At 51.8% G+C, this 19,813-nt stretch overlaps 3 protein-coding genes across 5 annotated transcripts in view; all 3 read right to left on the reverse strand.

Annotated features, from left to right (window-relative positions):
* The window catches only part of HOGA1 (4-hydroxy-2-oxoglutarate aldolase 1), a 28,553-nt gene extending 24,641 nt beyond the window's left edge, over positions 1-3,912 (reverse strand). Inside the window, exon 1 of one of the 2 annotated variants that reach the window (XM_074339266.2) lies at positions 3,337-3,912. In XM_074339266.2, the coding sequence (XP_074195367.2) occupies positions 3,337-3,553 (217 nt within the window). In that variant the 5' untranslated portion in view covers positions 3,554-3,912. The remainder of the gene's footprint in view (positions 1-3,336) is intronic. The other variant, XM_074339267.2, reaches the window with a different exon arrangement.
* Positions 3,913-4,275: 363 nt separating this feature from the next.
* On the reverse strand, positions 4,276-13,660 carry ANKRD2 (ankyrin repeat domain 2). The gene is made up of 9 exons (XM_019724809.3): positions 13,354-13,660; positions 10,068-10,169; positions 9,137-9,295; positions 8,931-9,038; positions 7,377-7,475; positions 6,913-7,011; positions 5,597-5,695; positions 5,381-5,479; positions 4,276-4,571 (listed from the first exon to the last, which is right to left on the reverse strand). Exons 1-9 carry the CDS (start codon positions 13,426-13,428, stop codon positions 4,422-4,424), a joined length of 990 nt encoding a protein of 329 aa, XP_019580368.3. The 5' UTR covers positions 13,429-13,660; the 3' UTR covers positions 4,276-4,421.
* A 1,342-nt stretch (positions 13,661-15,002) lies between these two features.
* UBTD1 (ubiquitin domain containing 1) overlaps positions 15,003-19,813 on the reverse strand; it is a 52,626-nt gene continuing 47,815 nt past the window's right edge. For both annotated transcript variants that reach the window (XM_019724808.3, XM_019724807.3), the window contains 2 exons: positions 17,392-17,619; positions 15,003-16,092 (listed from right to left, as the gene is read on the reverse strand). In XM_019724808.3, coding sequence (XP_019580367.1) covers positions 15,707-16,092; positions 17,392-17,619 — 614 coding nt within the window. In that variant the 3' untranslated portion in view covers positions 15,003-15,706. The remainder of the gene's footprint in view (positions 16,093-17,391; positions 17,620-19,813) is intronic.

The raw sequence follows: 19,813 nt of genomic DNA on the forward strand, positions 1-19,813 counted from the left end.
ATTACAGAGCAGGGTACAGAAGGAAAAAGGGCCCAGCAAGAAGCTCATTCTAGAATAACATGAGGTGACAATTGAGGCAAGATGAGCAGGGCTAAGAGGGCAGAGTGGGTAGGACAGAAGATGTCACTGGGTCCCACATACCTGGGGCCATTCCAGGATGGGGGCTGCTACCTCTTGCCTTAGTGATGCACCTGTAAACCCACAATTTGCCACCACCACTCACCCATCCCCATAAATGGTCACAGTGCAGGTGGTGAAACGGTGAGCCAGGCTCTCCTTAGGTACAGGTAACTGACATCCTGGCCCACAATCCCAAGTGACATCTAGGGCCTCTGAGGGTGGAAATGGGCCTGGGCCACTCCATTATTTCACCCAGAGGCATCTAACACATTTTTTTAAATGAAAAAATGCCAAAATAGGGTTATCAAAATTGTGATATTTTAAACAAAACATTTAGCAAAGTAATGGCTTTAATATACACAACAATATCCTCCCTTATCACAAGAAACCAAGGTCTAGTCTACATACTAAGGGAATAAGACACAAGCTTAAAGTTCTACGGGGAACAGCATCTCCCCAGTCTGACTGGAGTAGCTCTGTAGTTGGCCAATAACCTCATTTGGAAATAACAATTCAAAGTCCATCCCTGAGGTTGTTTGTGGGAGCGAGTTCAGGGCCAAATGGCCCTTCTGCAACAACTCCACCCCGAGTCTCTAGTTATAACTTTTATTTTAAAAGAATATCTATATTCAAATGAGTACAAATAAACGATTAAAAAAATAAAAATAGAAAAGCTACACAATTTCAGACAATGCCTTCCAGAACCATCTCTAACTGTTCACTGATTCATCAAGGGCAGGTTCCCGCCTCCTCTTTGGAGGATGTTGAACTTGTTGCAGGAGACCCTGGCCATGTGATATGTGATGGTTCCCTCCTCTGCCCCTGAGTGTTGGGCTGCAAAGCTGGGCCAGGATCAGGCAAGAGAAACACGGATTTTAGAGCTAAAGTGGCTCCCTGCTCCCTACTGGGCATTCTGGCTATGTCCTGGGAGCAGTGAAAGGACCCTCTGGCTCTACATCCTCTGTGCCGGGGCCGTATGTACTGAGCACCTTGGGCGGAATGGGTTGAAGCCTGTGGCTCGGTTCCCATTCTGAAATGAGGAAACTCATTGTAACTGGCAGAACTAGGATTCTTGCCTGGTCTTCTAACTCCAGATGCTGGGCTCTTTCTACACAGTTCGCTGCCCCCCACCATATGCGTTTGGGGGTAAGAGAGAGAGATGAGGGGGGAGCAAGCACCTATGTGGGTTGTGTGGGAGATGTACTAGCAGGCACATGTGAGCCCTGGCCTGCCAAGTCCAGTGCAGCCATACTGCCAGGCTCCACCAGGCCCTCCGCAGGGCGCTTGGGGTCCAAAGAACCTGGGGGTTCTCTGTGGATTCTCTGGGTGGCAGGCAGACATCAGATGCAAAGTCCACCCTTCCCGCCCCCTACACTAGGGTGTCCTTGAACCTGGAAAATGAAGCAGAGTCTTCTCTCCTCTTAAATTCAAGAAGCTTCTCACTTTGCTTCAAGAGAACCAGGCCTCAGCTCACACCTTCTGGCCCCAGTGAGCTGAGCCCCAGAAAAAATGTGTGTCACTGCACAACGTGGGTGTCCACAGAGCATTCCTTGTCCTCTAAGGCAGGGTCACAGCACCTCAGCACTGAGATATCAATGGGGTCTCAGTCAGGCTAGCGGATACTGTCCTAAAGCAGCTTTGCCCCCAGTGCCAATCGTACTGTCATCCTGACAATTGTTATCATGGGAATCAATACTTTCCAATGCACCGCTCTTTATAATTTGCATCATGCTTCCACTTGCATTCTCTCAGATTTCTCTCCCAACCATTCTATGAGATGGACATTATTACTCCCATGTGTCAGATGGGGAGACTGAGGTTTAGAGACTATCTCACAGCTAAGTCTGTGGCAGAGCTGTGATTTGACTCTAGAGTCCATGTTCTTACCTGCTCGACTCACTGCCTCAGTTGGAGCCACTCTATTCCCAAAGCTGGTGCCAACCAGACTCTGTGGAAATCATTTAGTCTAGCAACTCAGCAGTCAGTGCAGTGGAGTGAAATTGAACATGGCCGTGTAGTCAGACCCGGGTTCAAATCCCAGCTCAGCCATGTAGTAGGAAGTGACTTTGGGCAAATGACTGGGTCTCTCTGAGCCCCAGCTTCCCATCTGCGAAATGGGGCTATTGAGAGTACTGCCTCAGGGAACTGTCATGAGTAATGGAAGAGGGTGGCCAGGGAAGAAGGGGAGGAATTTGTCATTTCTTCTACCTTCTATCTTCATTTATTGTACTTGTGGCTGTGTTGTATGTTGAGTGTCACAAATCATGGTCTGGTCCCTGGCTTCAGAGAGGGGAGACCCATGTGTAAAAGGGGAAATGAGTCAGAGGATACAGAACAGGAACTAATCCTGCCAAGGGAGGCTTCCGCCAGAAGAGTGAGTGTGAACAAGGCTTTGAGGGAGGTGAGCCTGCTGGCTGGGCTGCCACGTGACACCCTGGCTGCCCTCACACCTGCACAGTGCCAGGTTGACAAGGACTTTCACACGTATTATCTAGTTTGATCCCCACAACAATGCTGGGAGCTAAGAAGGCACTTTAAGCAGTTTATAACTGGGGAAACTAAGGCAGGAGAGATTCAGCCAAGGTCACAAACCAACAGGGAGCTTCCCACCTGTCTCTTGAATCCAGACCAGTGTCCCCTGTTCCTCTCCCAAAATAAAATGACCCTGGGGTACTGTCCCTGAGCAGCTTGACAGAGCCTGTGTACTGTTAGGCCAGGAGCAGGCCAAGGGCTGAAACCACCTTAGGCCTAGAGAAATGGCCCAGAATGTGCTGAATAGAACCATCTTATCTTAGAAGCCATCTTGTCTGCCTTGTATTCTCCTCTCAGGAGCCCGTGATCAACAGACCTGAACATTCCTGGACAACTGCATGGGAACAAGAATCTGGAGCAAGAGGACCAGGCCACACGCTGAAACCCTCAGTGACCAAAACCAATGCAACGAAAAGCCCCCGAAACATTGAAGAGCAACAGCAACTTGTATACCTCCCGCTAACAAACTCCATACCCATCTTACTTGAAGAAGTTACTGTCTTTTCTAATCTGACCTCCTGCAGCTCAAACACGCCAAATAAATTCTAATAAGACCAGTTTTGGTCTCCCGCAATTCATTCATTCCTCCAGCTGTGCCTAACATGTACCTCTTCTGGTCTCACGCTGAGGAGACCAGGCTCATTCACATCTCTCCTGACCCCCACAATGGACAGGCCTACTTACCTCGGAAGGGGATATTGCCCAGTTTGTGCAGATTCTCTTCCAGTTTCCCATAGTCCACCTCTGCTGTGGCAGTGAAGGGGGTGGTCACAGCGGGGTAGATGCCTGCAATATCTACCTTCCTCCCCTCTCCTGAGGCCCAGCCCCCCACATTCCTAGACAAGCCCCTGCTCAGCCCCTGCCTCACAGAGAACCAGACTCGGGGGCCCAGCATTGCCATAGGAGGCCTGAGGCCCAGCTACTCTCTGCCCCTAAAGAGGCTGAGTTTGGATTCCTTTCTACCCCCGTTAATGATCAATGTGTCTAGTTAAAAATTTGCTGCTCCCTGACTTGTCGGCCCTGGGGCAGGCTGTGCTGGGTGACCACAGAGAGAAAAGCTAGGTCTATAGGTCTCAGGGGGTTCCTCCTCTTCCTGCGGAGCAGCTGAAGAAATGCCACAACCCAGTGTCCCTCTGACCAGATGGAGGGCTGATTCCTGGAGTCCTGACACTAATGAGTGTCTCCAGTGGGGCCTGCCCCTTCCTCCCATAATTCCCTGTCCCAAAGCCAGGAGCCCTGCCAGCTTCCACTTGGCAGTTCCATGGTTGGTTGGAGGAGCCAAGTATCTGAGCTGGCCCTGCCCTATGCGAGGTATGGCAGCTCTGAACAGGAAGATGCCTGTGATCCGCAGCCTCTGGGCTGCCCCACGCCACTTCCCTACCTGGCTCCTTCTGCCAAACCTGCCACATGACAGGCCTGAGCTGGCTACACAGAGCCCCACAGGACAGCAGTTACCAGGAGGGATCCCAAGACAGTGCATCGTGAAGCTGATCTATGCTGGGACTTGGGAAGAGAGGTAACAAAGGGAAGAGTCCTCGGTAGGAAAAGCAGCAGGGCTGGCTCAAGGGGCTCGTTCTTGCATTCCTAAATATTTCAGACACAAATAGAAACAAACAACACACATAGCAAAATGACTTTTTTATTGTAGTAGCTTGTGGGAGCTCTTGGATCTTACGCAGAGGAAGGGCTCAGGTCTGGAGGCCATTCGTATGACCATCCAGCTGCATGCAGGAGACAGGCCAGGCGCTGAGCTGGGCTGGGGCAGGCATTTACTGGGCTGGCACAGGTTGGGGGGTCTCTGGTCTACTCCCAGCAGCCTCCTCCAGCCCATTCTGCTCTGACCCTGCCTCGGGGTGCTCCAGAGCACTTCGGGTGTCAGCTTGCCACAGCTGCACCAGGTCCGTGGGGGTCTTTCCTGCCTGGGGGAACCAAGAGGAGATCTTGTTCAGAAGTCTGTACCAGGAGGTGCCATCCAGTGGTTCCCAAGAGGAAGCAATTGGCAATGTCTGGAGACCTTCTGGTTATCACAACTCGGGGGTGGGAGTAGGGGTAGGTGGGAGTGGGTACTGCTGGCGTCCTGAGTAGAGGCCAGGGATGCTGCTTAAACATCCTACAAGGCACAGGACAGCCCCCACAGCAAAGAATTATCCAGTGCCAAATGTGAATAATGCCAAGATTGAGAAGCCCTCATCTACACCCTCCCCATATCCTCCTGACTTTCCCATATCCCCTTAACCTTTCTTGAGTCAGGGGGCCCCCATTCTTCCCCTTTTTGTGATCGCTCTAGGCTCCAAGAAGAGCTTGGACTAGGAGACATGAAATCCTAAGAGAACTCAACAACCACCAGGAACCAACACCGTGTGCTAGGAATGGTCGTGCCAACCAAGTGCTTAGGTTCCTTCCAGCTATGTCCCTCCATGAGTTTGGCCTCCCTGGGCCTGGACATTAGGACTCCCTTTGGTCTATTTGGGGGCTTTTGGAAGTCCCCTAACCACCCCTCCAGGCTGTTTCTCTGTACTTGCACTCTGGACATAGACCTGTATAGAGAGAGTTGGGAAACTGGATAGACCCCAAATCCCCAGGGTTTCAGAGTAACCCTCCACTATAGAAGCGCTCCAAGGTCAGACAGGCTGAGTCTTGCTCAGTTCTGCATTTCCTCCAACTGCCCAGCACAGGGCCTGGGCAAGCAGTGCACACTGCTTACTGAGTCAGGGAAGGAATTACTTACCAGGTTTTTGGTCATCATGTCAGCCCCGTGCAGTAGCAGCAGTTTGATGATTTTGTAGCGGTTGAGCCTCACGGCATCATGCAGGGCACTGTCGCCTTCCTAGAGTCAGTGTGATACTCAGCATGACCCATGTGGGCATGTGTGAACCCTCAGGATGCCTGTACCCCTAGGGTGGGCCTGGGCAGGGTGGGCCTGGGCAAGAGGGAACCCACTCACTCTGTCTTTGACGTTGATGTCCAGGCCCAGGGATAGAAAGTACTCCACGATCTCCACGTGCCCCGTTCTGACCGCCACGTGCAGAGGCGTACTCAGCAGCTGGGTGGGGAGGAAGCAAGAACTGCTGGGTGAAGGGGCCTGGCCTGCGGTGCTCTGGGAGGGGGGCTGTCTTAACTCCAACCTTATCCCTCCCCCAAGTCCTACTGCCATGGCCTTAGCCCTGGGAGTGCAGGTAGGGAATGCTGTAATTTTCTACTATCCTATCCAATGGTCTCACTCTGAAACATTACATGTCACCTCCTCTGGGAAGCCTTCTATGATTCCCCTCTCACCCAGCTGTGGACAACCACTCACTCCTCTGTCCTTTTTTAAAGTATTTTTTAAAATTTGTTTTATTGGGGAATATTAGGGAACAGTGTATTTCTCCAGGGCCCATCAGCTCCAAGTTGTTGTCCTTCAATCTAGTTGTGGAGGGCGCAGCTCAGCTCCAAGTCCAGTCACCATTTTCAATCTTAGTTGCAGGGGGCGCAGCCCACCATCCCATGTGGGAATTGAACCAGCAACTTGTTGCTGAGAGCTCACGCTCTAACCAACTGAGCCATCCAGATGCCCCTCTGGAAGCTCAGCGGCAGCTCGTTGTCTTCAATCTAATTGTGGAGGGTGCAGCTCACTGGCCCATGTGGGAATGAAACTGGCAACCTTGTTGTTCAGAGCTCACGCTCTAACCAACTGAGCCATCTGGCCACCCTCCTGTCCTTTTTAAATAATTATAATAGATGTCATTTATTGAGAGATGAATATGTGATAGACATGGCAAAAGCTTACAAAACATTAGCTTTATGTTGAATAAATAATTAATTTACATATATTTCCCCACCTAATCTACACAAGAACTCTGCAAGACATTTTACAGATGAGCAACAGAGGCTCAAAGGCTGTTACTTGCTTAAGGTCACATACAAAGGAATGAATGAACAAAAAATGGAGGACAGATGAATAAATGGATGGATGAATAGACAGATAGAAGGATGATGAAGGATTGCATGGATAAACAAATCCTGCATCTTTTGGGTGGTCCCAAAGCTCCCAAGATAGTGGATCTCTTCTCTTCCCCTCTTCTCTGCTCTTCCTGCTCCCATTCCCAGATGGTGGTCTCCAGTGCCCTGCAGTTGATGGAAGGGACCCATCCCTGGGCTCTGCAGCCACTCCAGAAACCGGCTAGCTCCCTACTTTCCTGCCTTCTTGGGCTTTTCTGCCCTCTGCCTCCCACCTGCCCCCCATAGCCACCCCAACATCTGTGAGCACTATTGCCTCACCTTATCCCTCATATTGCTGTCTGCTCCTCGGCTTTGTAGGAGTTTCACCACCTCCAAGTGGCCCCCGCGGCAGGCCCAATGCATGGCTGTGCAGTCCAGCTAGAAGGGAAGGATGGGGCCTAATTGCAGAGTCTCAAGGAAGAAAGAGTTCTGGAAGGAAGGACTCAAGCAAAGAGGGCAGGGAGATAACCAGGGTAAGGGTCCCGGGAAGGGACAGGCCACTCCAGTGCCTGGGCAATGCATCAATCAGAGCATAAGAACTCTTGGGCCCACCTGGTTCAAATAAGATTACAGAGTAGGTTTGGGGAGGAGATGGGGCCTGCCCTAAGATCATACAACCCAGTAGAAGTGGGGCCTATCCCCCGAGGCAGCCTGTCTATGTCCCAGGTTGGCACAGAGAGAAGGGATCTATTGGTGCTAGACCCACCTCCTGCCTCCCACCTAATACCTGCTCTCTTGCTCACCCGATCCTGAAAGTCCACAGTGGCCCCGCTCTCCAGAAGCTTCTCCAGGATCTCCATGTGGCCCTCCAGGGAAGCTCGGTGCAGAGCTGTCCGACGGAACTGTCCCCAGAGAGATTGTCAGGGACTGACCTCTGGCCCCAGGCCTGAGCCCACCTCCCGAACAAGCTGAGACCCAAGCCTAACCCCAGCTTGACCCTAACCCTTGCGCTGGGTCCCCATATCTTCCATGTTCTGCCAGCTCCTCATGCTCTAGCCAGACCAGCCTTGGCGACCTCCTACGCCCTAGAGACCCTGACCTTCTCACTGCCCCCAAGAACACCAAGCCACCTTCGTCCAGGCTGCCCTCTGTGCCCTTACTTCCTGTGAGTGCTTGATGAATCCTTGCTATTCTTGCAAGATGTAGTTCAAGTGCCATTGTCTTCTTGAAACCTCTGGGCCAGGGGTGTCCTGGGGGCCCAGACAACCCTCCACCATGAGAAAGCGTTTGAGGGCAGGCTGAGTCTTACTTGTCTCTATTTCCCTTGAGTGCCTCGCCCAAGGCCAGGATGGGCAGGTATACCCTGATTACTGATTCAGAGAAAGAGTGAACTTCCTCCCTCCCCAATGCAGTCAGCTTTCGGTGTTGGTCTCTTGAAGCATGAGTGTCCCAGCTACTCTCAACCCTTGTCTTTTCCTTTTTTGTACTCCCAGTAGATAGCACTGTGCTCAGAGGTAGGAGATGCTTAGAACAAGAGGATTAAGAGTCTAAAGTCTAAAGGACAGAAAGGACTGCAGTCTAAACCTACAATAAGGCAGGCTGAGAAAGGGTGACATTAATTTGCTTAATGCCAGGATGTGAGCACAGGGGAACACCCTACAAAGCGAAAGAGGCCGTTTCAGGGAAACCAAAAAAAAGTATAATGGGTGATGGAAACATTTTGAAAGTAGTGGTGATGGTTGCACATCATTATAAATGTAATCAATACCACTGAATTGTACACTTAAAATGGCTAAAATGGCATAGTCCATGTTATATATATTTTATCACAATAAAATAAAAATAATTTTTAAAAAGAAGTATGTTATTATTCTATATGGCACAAAAATGTATCCTAGCATGTGCTTTATGATTTTTTCATTCTGTCAGTAAATCTTATCGAGGCACTAGTATTCCATTTTATCCCCATAATATGCTCTGAAGAAATCAGGCGGCTTTACAGAGGAAGAAACTGAGGCACGGAGAGATGATGGGCCTACGCACAGGTCGCATAGCTAGGGAGTGGTGGAGATGGGATTGAGCCCCACACTCATGATCTTGGACTCTTTTTATTTGATTCCATTCCTCTTTCTCTCCCCCCCAAAAAACCCCATGACATTTGTTACTCTGGAGGGGGTTCAAGCTGAAAAAGGTCTAAGGATTTAGATAAATTCCTGTGTGGGGAAGGGGGCATCCCAAACCTTCTGAGGGCCCACCTCCTAAAGGACACCCAATGCCTGTTCTCCAACAGGCCCACAACTGGGCGGGGTGGGGGGTGACCACTGTGAAAGGGAGGCAGATGCAGGTGGGAACATCACCTGATCGCAGGCGTCAGGGGAACCCCCGTCAGCCAGGAACTTCTCAATGACCTTCAGTTTCCCCTCCACCGAGGCTTTCAGGAACGTCTCCTCATCCACGGGACCAGTCTGGAGGGTGTGAATGCCATCATGGAGGGCTCCCAGCTGTGATCCAGGCCCTGGGTAGCTCCCCCTGCCCACACAAGTATCCTCCCCCAGACGCTTACTGTCTCCTCCGGCTCTGCAGGCGGCTCCTGGGGGGCGGCCAGGGCCTCTTGTTTCTTCTGCTTCCGTTTTTTCCGAAGCTCGATGAGGTGGTGGATCCCACCCACATCAATGATCTCCCGCCGCAGGTCTAGGGATGTCTTGCGCACACGCTCTTGGCCCTGAGTGGGGATGGCCGGTCAACCCCCACCCGTGGGGGTTCGGGATCCCTGAACTAAGCTGGAGGGGGAGGCTAAGGAGAGCTTCTCAAGAGGAAAAGAACCCAAATCTAGCTCTCCTTCCCAGGACTAGGAGAAGCAGATGAGCCCCAGGCACAGATGGCTCAGCTCAGGGGCAAGGGAGGCTTGAGGGGGCGGCTTGAAAGCTTCACATGATGGGGGGCGGAGGGGGGGGCGGGGGGGGGAGTTGAGGGAATCTCGGAGGCAATTCTTAGCCTAGAGCTTCAGAACAGGGTCCAAACCCTCAGTCTCCACGCAATTCCGTGTGTGCGCGTGCGATCATAAAAGTAATACATGATTAATATTAAAAATAAAAGTAATACAGAAACATAAAAGTTTTGAAGAGAAAGCCCTTCGCTCCCAGACGTAACTTCTATCATGGCTGAGTTGATGCCTTTTGAGATACACATCCTGTGGGATCCTCCTCCACGTCGTGGTCTGGAAACTGGTTTTCTTACCAACATGGGCACGGCCTCCCGCAGCCCCTTAACACCGGCATGGTGCCCTGCCATATGGCTGTCCCATCACTGGGTCTTTCCCTGCCATCTGTACAGATCCTGACTCAGCAGTTCTGGGGTGGGCGGAGACGCTGCATTGCTAACAAGCTCCCAGGGGCATGCCGAGCTGCTGCTTTGAGGACCACACCAGGAGCAGCAAGGCCATAGCTGCGTGCCCTGTCTCCGGAGTGTGGACATTGGATTTTGCCCACACTTACCTTAACCTTTTGTAGGGCCAGACTCTGAGCTCCTTGGTGCTTCTCGTTCTCCAACACCAGCATGTCCATGGGCAGTTTCTGGTGGGCGGTTCCGTGGAGTTTCTAGTGAGCAAGGAGAGGATGTGTGCTGGGGCCTGTCCATAGCGTATGGAGAGGCAGGTAGCCTCTCCCCTAACTACTTCAAGGACACCCCCCCCCCCAAGGACATTCTCCCGTGTGACCTCAGAGCCTTTCTTCTGCCCTCACTCCTGACCGGTTCTGAAAGGCCCCTGGCCAGAGCAGGGCTCCTAGAGAGACCCCCAAAAGGGGACAAGTTTCCATTCCCTACCTCGACCCCAACCCCAACCCCAGCTCAAATACCTGCCCGCTGACTGCCCTGAACCCCAGCAAAATAAAATTAAAAGCTACTGGAATGAGTTTTCATGAAATTAAATATATTTACCTTTTCAAGCACTGAGATTTGAAAAAACTTTTTGGCATTAAAAATTTACTTCGATAAAATTGATAAGAGGTGATAATTATTTTTTAAATGGCTTACTTGGCAATACTAAAATTTGGCAACTCTATGTCAGATACCAGTTGTTTTTTCCCCCTCAGATTTTAGTGATCTGTGAAATCCTAGAGCGTGGAAACTGTTGCTCTCAGGGAACCGAAGTAATGGCAGGCACAGTCCCCCAGCTTTCTAAGTATTAACCTTATTCTCATTGTAAAAATATGGGTGACACTCCTCTCTATGTATAGTTCCAGCTTGCCTGGACTACTTCCTCATGGCCTCCTTCTCTCTTACAAAGGAAATCACTCTTTGTGAAGAGCTGGCACCTCTATCTCTGAAGGCCCAGCGCACCAGGAACATTTGCCCTGGTTGGAGGGTGCCGATTAAGATGCCAGCTGGGGAGGAATGGCCACCCTTACAGAGCTCTCAGCTGCCTTTTGTATTTCCCACTGAGCTCCGGTGTTACACTCTTCAAGGGTCGTTTCGAGGGCTGATTTCCCAGGTCTGTATTTGAAAGGTCTTATTGTCTACTGGCCTCTCGCTTCCATGTGGGGTTTACATGAGTTGAGGTCTCCCCAGTGTTGGCCTCACCTGAAACACTGCATCTTCTCCCGTGGACAAAAGATGACCTAGGACTACAGCTACTATTGCATGTGGGACCCTGGCTGGGCTCCCCGTGGAGCAGCCAGAGGATGGGCTTGGGTCTCAATCATCTGAGTATCCCCAACACTTATACCAGGGCCTAACATGTAGTAGGTACTCAGCGAATGTTAGGAGAATAAATAAATGAAAGAATGAATGAATGAATGGATGATAGCAGAGGGCTCAGCATCTCTGCCCACCCCTAAGTCCTCAGTGATGACCTGATCCAGTAAGCTCCTCACAACAGAGCACCATTCCCTGAGCTGGTCTCCAGGACCCTTCCCCTTCCCACCCAAGAAGAGGGCGCAGGCTGGACAGAAGCTCTCCCCTGAGGATGCTGCAGGGCTGGGTGCTGGTGGGAACAACTGGGGACTCTAATGCCCATCCATGTCTTACCCGGACTACGGCCCCTGGCTTCCAATTTGTCTTTGTGGGCTGGCATAGTACAGATGCTCAATAAAATGCTTATTGAATTGGATGCTAGTTGGTGAAACATAACAAAATTTCCACTTTACTTATAAACGGTTGTACAGATTAAATGGCAGCATGCCTGTACAATGCTTAGTACAGTGCTTGGCACGGGAAGGTAAGCGATGGGAAGGCTGGCTCTGTGGGCACCCGGAGTCCTCAGAGCCCTGCTGCTATATTTGTTAGATGAATGAATGGATGAGGACTGCTGCATGTTCCCTTGCTGAAGGTCTGTGTCCAGTTCTCCCAAAATGGCAGAGGCATGACTCACCTGCCCGGCACCGGTGCACATGCCCTTGGGGGAGTGAGAAGTGGCATTCCTGGAAAATCAGGGATGCCTCCACCAAGACTCAGCAGGCTCCTTCCCAGCTCTTCTCCCACAAGCTTGCCCTCCCTTCCCTAGTCCTCATCTCTTCTTCCAGGGGAGTCCTGATCCTTCCCTCTCCCTCAGCCCATTCAGTCACCCTTCCTTTTTTGAATGGAGTCTACCTCTAATCTGATTTATCTCCTCCCTCCCAATCCTATTAGGGCCAATCTTTCCTCCAACAATGCTTTGTCAGGGCTATCAGAGCTGCCTTCCTAAAACAGGTCAGATAGCGTCCCCCTCCCTCCCTCAACAACCTTTAGTGGCTCCCCATTGCCCACAGAATAAATATCATTCACAATGGCCCTCTCTGGTTTTTGTCCTGCCTCCTTTCCCAGCTTTAGCCACTGCCACCAGATTTTCTCAGGTAACAGTCACGCTTTCACTCACCTAACCTTCAGTGCCTGTCATTTCATCAGCCCGGAATACCCACCTCACTCCTAATCTCCACTCACCCCCTGAAGGCCCCACTCAAATGCGCTCCTGTCCACAGAGAAGTCCTTGAGGGCCCACCGTGGGAACAACCCCCCACCCTTTGTGCTCCTTCACTTCTGATTTAACATCTACTTCACCATTTCTTTATTCTGCCTTGTTTCTGAGTTGACTGTGCCCCTGACAAATGTTGGCTAAAATAAATGCGGGGTTGGTAAAAAGGAGGCAGGGGCTGACCTTATTGGTCCTCTCATTCCTTCTCTCGGAGCAGACGCTAGCTCAAGCATTAGTTTAAATGAAATGAAGAGTAGGAAAAGCTGGCATGCTCCTCCTCCCACTTCTTTATTCCAGAGAAAATGCAGCTGCCCAGAGCCCCATCCTCCAAAGTCCTCCCCAAGTGTGGCTGGCAGTCCTGGGAAACCCATGCTTCGTTTCCCAGCATCCCTCACTCACTCTGCTCCCAGTTTGTATTCTTCTTCAGTGACCAAATACTGAAGTTTCTCCTGTCCCAGCCTCCCACCCAGCAGCTAGGGGATCTCAGGGCCCCCGTTTCCTGCATTCCTAGGCAGGGCCCTAGCTGTCTCGCTCTGTGCAGCCAAGCCTGTCTCCTCAATGCCCAGGTGGGTGGGCAATGTCTTGGGGAGCCCAGCTTGGCTTGCCCACCTCAATCCTTGACAAGTCCCTCCGTTCTTGGGGCTGAAGCCTCAGTCTCCCACTGCCAGCAACCCCCTCCACCAGGAGCACCCTGTGGCTACAATGGGGCCAGTGGGCCCCTGGGGACAACTGTCCTCCTTCCCACCACAGGTGTGGCAGCCAGGCTATTCTTTCCCTTGACAGTAGAGCTGGATCTCCTCAAAACCCCGTGGATCCCACAGCCTTGCCCGTACCTCATTCTCCTCCTCCTGCGCCAGCCGCTGCTCGATAAGCGCCGTGGCCCTCTGCACCGCCTCGGAGCCTGCCATGGTGCCTGCGTCTGTAAGCCGCCGCTGTAGGCCGCAGGGCCATGGGGGCTTTATAGACCGGGGCACCCACCCCCGCCCTGCTGGGTGCCTTTGCTATGAGCTCACCGACCCAATTCTCCACCTGCCTCCCCCACCTGTCACCTTCACCCCGAGCAGCCCCAGGGAGCAGGGGGAGGCAGGGCAGTTGCCCCCCCAACCCCTAGCCTATTGGAGCGGGAGGGCACAGCACTCTGAGAGCAGGGCCGCAGAAGGAGCCTGCCCGGACTCTGTCCTGAGTGCTTGGGCCCAGCTGGTCTTTAGCCAGGGCAGCTGGCTGCCCCTGGTCCTGATGGCAGTGCCACCTGCTGGACGCCTGGAAACCGTGCACAGTCAGTACTAGAGAGGGGTTCTGAAAGCCAAATGTGGGAACCCAAGACAGGCTTGTGTCCCCGGGCTGTCCTGTGAACAGGCCCTGCTGGCTCCGGGGAGGGGCAAACTGCCTTGTCTGGACTGGAGTACCTGGGTCAGGGAAGGGCAGCTAGCTACCTCTTCGCCCACAGCTCACAAAGGCCTTTGCATCTCTGGGGTGCCACTGCGCCCCCTACCCGAGCATCCCTGCGTTTGGCTGCGTGTCCATTAATCCTTGACAAATCTCATCCATCTGTCCATCAGTTTCAGGGGCCTGTGTGGGACTTATAGGGTCTTGCTTCAAGAGGGGTCTCAAGAAGCCAGGGGAAGGGCCAGAGCGCAGTGCCAAGTCCCGCTGACAAGGACGCCAGCTCCGACTGATCACCCTTTCCTCCCATTTCCCAGTCAGGTCACCCTTACCGGCGGCCAGCCATGCTCACCGAGAAAGAAAAATACTCCCAATTGGAGAAAAAACAGACCTTAACTTGCTCAGTCCCATAGCAGTAACTGTGGGGGCCAGCCTTGGTCACCATGACCCAGGTTTAACCAGCAAGTGAACCACACACACCACAGCTCTGTGGTTCTCTCACTCTCACGTGGCCTGCCCTGAGCTAAGCAACCTTATCTAAGTACTCCCCTCTCTGCTTCTATGCACACTTTTCCCTAAAGAAGCACAGGAATGGCTCCTTTTTCTTTTGGTTGCCTTGCTGGCAAACCGACACATGGTCAAAACCTAAATTTGCCAGAGATTTTGCTTTAACATCACCACGGTTGCAGTATCTCCGAGATTTGCACACATACCTTAGTCCTGAGGGCCTGGCTCAGGGGCTGGAGCTGGAAGCCAGCAGCCTCTTGCGGCAGGAGCAGACCAGAAGGTAACTAACACCACCTTCTTGAGATGCTATTATCCCATTTAATCCTCCCAGCAACTGAGGGAGGAGGGAGGGCAGGTGGCATCACATCCACTTTAAAGATGAGCAAAGTGGGTTCAGAGGTTAAGTGGTTTTTCCTGAGGAGTCCTGAGAACACAGGGTCCAAACACTAGAGTTCAAGGCTTGCTCCACTGTACTCTCTGCTGCACCGAGCAGCTGGGAGGCTGTGCACCCACCTGCTTCCGCACCAGAACTGGCTCTGGGGCTCCACGAAGCTGCAGGGGAACCCAAAGTCAAAGCCAGACAAAAGAAAAGGAAGGAGCAAAAGGCTTTATTGATAAATATGCAGATATGTCTGTACACAGGGACCTGCTGTGGGGCCATGAAACTGGCTGCAGACCCCCACCGCTTGGGTTACAGCCAGGAGATGGCCCTGTGCAGACCCCTGCCACAGCAGCCCAGGTGTCTGGCCACCTGCCTGATCTCTGCCAATTGTGCTGGGGGCAGGGAGGCAGAGGCCGGCCTCAGGCTCCCTGCCCTTGGGGCTCATGAGCAGTGCCCTCCCCTCCCCTCTAAGGGACTGGCAATGTACCCAGGGCAGAGTTAAGGGGTGAGGGCAGGGGAGGGAGACAGCAGCTGCTTCAGACCCTGAGCAGAAAACCGGAGTGAGCTCAGCTGGCAGTACCAGATGACCAATCTGGGCTCCAGGGGCCTCCGGGCTAGCCCTCATGGCTCGAACCTGCCACATGAGAAGGGCAGGCTGGAGGGCTCCAGTCCATCTTTTCTCTGACAAGGTTGGCAAGGCCTGTGTGGCAGCACTGCTTCCTGGGTGCTGGGCACTGGTGGCCCATGGTGTTCCGGGGAGGCAGGGTCCCTTCACAGCTCATCCAGCAGCCATACAGCAGGAGGTGCCCCTGAAGAAGGCAGCAGCAAGGTGGGGGGGCCTGGTGCTCCGTCCGGAGGCCTCTCAGCCCTGCAGAGAGCCCCCTGGCCTCTCTTCCTAGGGGTTCGTGGGCTCATCAGTCCTGGGGTGGTGGGGGCTGGTTGATGATGACCTGGATGACAAAATCTTTCTGGATCTTGGTTTCCTGGAGTCGCGTGCGGTCTGTGAGCAGCTTCCCGGAGAAGAACCATCGCTGCCAGGACGGCTCAATGCCCTCCTGGGTATGCAGCTGCCTCTTGAGCTGCCCCACCGTGTCGGGGAGGCTGGCGTTGAGCCTCACGTCCTTGCCTGTGGAGAGGCGCACCTTTAGTGGGAACTCGCGACGCACGCTGGGCGTGGGCTCAGGGGGCTCCAGGCTCTCCTCCTCAGTGTGCTCCAGCAGCAGGTTCACGGGTGGCGATAGGCAGTAGATAGGCAGCTGGTAGCGATTGCCCAGCTCATCATAGCATTCACAGAGGGTGCCTATAGGAAAAACGGCTGTCAGAGTCTGCTGGGGGACGGAATGGTGCCCCCCACAAAATTCAGATGTTGAAGCCCTACCCCCCAACATCACTGTGTTTAGATACAGGGGCCTATGTGGGAGTAACTGAGGTCATATGCGTAGGGCCCTGACCCGAAAGAATTAGTGTCCTTATAAGCAGACATCATAGCGCTCGCGCTCTCTCTGCCACGTGAGCAACAGCAAGCAGGCGGCCGTCTTGGAGCCAGGAAGAGAGCTCGCGCCAAAAACCAACTCAACTGGCGCCTTGATCTTGGGCTTCCCAGCCTCCAGAACTGTGAGAAATAAATTTCTATTGTTTAATAAGCCACCCAGCTTGTGGTATTTGTTATAGCATCCCAAGCAGGCTAGTATACCTGTCATCGCTACAGGTGATGGACAGTCCCCAATCCATCTTAGAGTCAAGTGTCTCTCAGAGCGCGGGGAGGTACAGTCAGGAAGACCTGGGCTGGCACTCTGGCTCCCTCAGGTACTGGCTCGTTCAACCCTGGCATATTACTTATTTTCCAGTTGCTCATTCAGCAACTCCTTCCTGAGCATATGTGCTGGGTGCTGGGGTTACAAGGATGGAGGAAAGAGCACGGGCCCTGCTCTTCATGGCTTATGCCCTCGTGGGTCTCAATGTGCTTACTTGTATTGCATATAGAAATATATTCATTGTGCCTTGAGCACCTACAAGATTAGGACTGGACTAAGGGATGTTTTGATATCTTGTTGAATCCTAACAACCATCCTCTGAGGTACGGATGCCCACTTTACAACTGGAAATCTTTGAGGCTTTAAATTCAAGAAGCTCCTTGCTGAAGGTCACAGCAAGGAAAGAGGCACTCTGTTAGACCTCGGTCTATGACTCCAGAGTTCCACTGCTAACCTCTGCTTTACGCAGCCCCGTAGGCTGCTATGAATGTAAGTGAGATAAAGCAGAAGCTACTGATTCAGTCCCCAGCACATAAGCACCAGCAGAAAGTCGGTACCTCCGATGTTCTGGGATCCCAGTCCTTAGACTGCTCTCATCACACTGCTTTGAGGCTGGCTGGTGCCTTTCCATCCCCTCATTGGGCAAACATTTTAATTTGTGTCTCATTTTAATTTGCCCTCACTCCTGGTCCATGCTCATAAGGGCTGCTTGAATGAACAAGCGAATAGCCACATCCACCACCCACCAGCTTGGACAGCAACTCCTACCGGCTCTCCTCCATCCTACACAGCACTGATGGCCCCCTCGCTCCAATGGGGATCAAGCCCCCGCCCTGCCCACTCACCATGAGGCAGGGTGATGCTGGCTCCGTCCAGGATGGCCTGAGCCAGCTCGTGGTCGTTGGCCTCAGCCGCGTAGGCGGCCGCCTTGAGGGCGTCCCAGATCTCCTTGCGGCCCTCGAAGGCAGGTGCTGTGTCCCAGAACTCATCCCGCTTGCTCCGCAGCTGCCCATCAGTCATGGGATAGTCGCTCTTCCACTTGAGCCGCTCCTTCTTCAGCGGCTCATTGCGTCCTGGGCAGGACAGAAGGGAGAGGCTCAGCATCTCTAAAGCCAGGGCTCTCACCCTCCCCTCAGCCCCTCCCCTCCCCAGTCTGAGACCCACTGCCTGCCCCCCACCCCTTGCCAGCGGCTCCTAAGTATCTGGGTCTCTGGGCCCATCCTTGGAGTCAGGGAAGAGTCTGGAAACTGCATACACCCAATCTGGGGATGTAAAATATTTTCATCAGCAAAGCATACACTGCCTTTGCTGTTGTTGCTGCAGTTGCTTAAGTTTTAACTGTATTCTTTCTTTGATTATAAAGTAGTACATGTGGGGTGAACGGTTCGCTCAGTTGATTAGAGCGCGGTGCTCATAACACCAAGGGTACCAGTTCGATCCGCACATGGGCCACTGTGAGCTGCGCCCTCCTTAAAGTAAATAAAGTAGTACATGTTCAATATAAAAAACAAATCTAGAAAGAACGCAGATATGTAAAAAGAATAACTGCTACCATTCGCAGAACTAGCTTGTGCCAGACCGCAGGCTAGGCATTTTAGACCCATTATTCATTTGATCCTCAAAACAACCCAACAGTGAGGAAGCTCAGACCTAAAGAGTTTGTTGTTTGTCTAAGGCCACACGGTACCAATTTAACGCAAGACTTTCTGACTCCAAAGGCCACCCTCTGACCACTGTCTGTACCGAGTTACCATTGTGGAAAAAAATTACTCAAGAATTCCACCATTCAGAAGTAACCACTGTTGACACCTAGACATATTTCCATCCAGCTTCCTTTTCCCCATTTTTCTCAATATAGTTGAGTTCATGTTATTAAATTTTTAATATTCTTCGTATACAAATAATTTAAAATGATTTCATGCCAATATACAACTTTCTGTTTAGGTCACACTTATATTATTATTAATGTATATTCCCATGATTAAAATTATAAACAATTTTAATGTCTTGTTATTAATGTTCCACCATATAGTTACAAAGAATATTAAACAACAAAAAAACAAAATAACCAATGAACCAAAAAAATCCCACAGTATCTGAAGAAGAAAGCAATTCTGTTAAATGTCATTTTTTTGGTTACCTCTCCCCAAGTGGCCTCCAAGACAACTCCAGACCACAGTGAAGACTGAGGCAGGAGCACCTCTCAGAGGCTTCAGGAGGCCCCGTCATCTCAAAGCTGAAGGCAAAAATGAGCCACAGGAGTGAGGTCTAAAGCACTTGGCTCCCACTCTAACCTAGATCCAAGACATGAGAGGCTGAACTAAGGCTGGGGGCTACCACTAGGCCACCCCCACCAGCTGGGGCAGAAGAGGGGGAGTTTCTCAGAGGAAGAGAATGACATTCACTGCCTACCAACTGTATGAAAGAACCCCATGTAAGCACTTAATTTATGCACATTATCCCATTTCCCCCTTGCAATAGCCTTAGGTGGTAGATGTTTATTATCGCTGTTTCACAGATGATGGGACAAGCAGAGATATTAAATGACTTGCCTGGGGTCACACAGTAAGTGACAGAGTGAGGGTTCTACCTCAGGTCAGAATGAATCCACAAACAGCCCTCCTGTGGGTTTGCCAATACCTGTGCAGGCAGAAAAGTCTCAGGCCAAACATTTAATTCAGAATGTTCCTGGGTTAGCAGGAAATGCAAATCCTCTTTGTAGGAAAGCAACTTAAACCAGGTGTCAAAGAATTCCCAAGATAAAGTTCCAAGGAAAATAAATAATAAGGTCATAGTTTTAAAAAAAAATCACAACATATAAGGAAACAAAGCAGTATGAGCCAGAACCAGCAAAACCAGCAGACAGAAAAATTGGACTAAAAGATATCAGATATGGGCTTTATCAGACACAGGTTATGAAATATTGAGTTTAAGAAAGAAGAGAAACTTAAAAATATGAACAGGGGGCCGGCCAGGTGGCTCAGGCGGTTAGAGCTCCATACTCCTAATGCCGAAGGCTGCCGGTTCGATTCCCACATGGGCCAGTGGGCTCTCAACCACAAGGTTGCCAGTTCAACTCCTCGAGTCCCGCAAGAGATGGTGGGCTCTGCCTCCTGCAACTAAGATTGAACATGGCACCTTGAGCTGAGCTGCCGCTGAGCTCCTGGATGGCTCAGTTGGTTGGAGTGCATCCTCTCAACCACAAGGTTGCCGGTTCGACTCCTGCAAAGGATGGTGGGCTGTGCCCCCTGCAACTAGAAAACGGCA

Source organism: Rhinolophus sinicus, chromosome 15 (assembly GCF_057876585.1).
Source record: "Rhinolophus sinicus isolate RSI-liver-muscle chromosome 15, RSI-T2T, whole genome shotgun sequence".
NCBI lineage: Eukaryota > Metazoa > Chordata > Mammalia > Chiroptera > Rhinolophidae > Rhinolophus > Rhinolophus sinicus.

What these genes read in the sequence shown, in the direction of transcription:
- ANKRD2 (XM_019724809.3), bottom strand. Translation starts at nt 13,428, where the DNA reads ATGGCAGGCTCCGAGGCGGTGCAGAGGGCCACGGCGCTTATCGAGCAG. An exon ending in CTGCAGAGCCGGAGGAGACA is followed by an intron (nt 9,039 to 9,136) that starts GTAAGCGTCTGG and finishes CACACCCTCCAG; the next exon opens with ACTGGTCCCGTGGATGAGGA. An exon ending in CTGTGGACTTTCAGGATCGG is followed by an intron (nt 7,012 to 7,376) that starts GTGAGCAAGAGA and finishes CTTCCCTTCTAG; the next exon opens with CTGGACTGCACAGCCATGCA.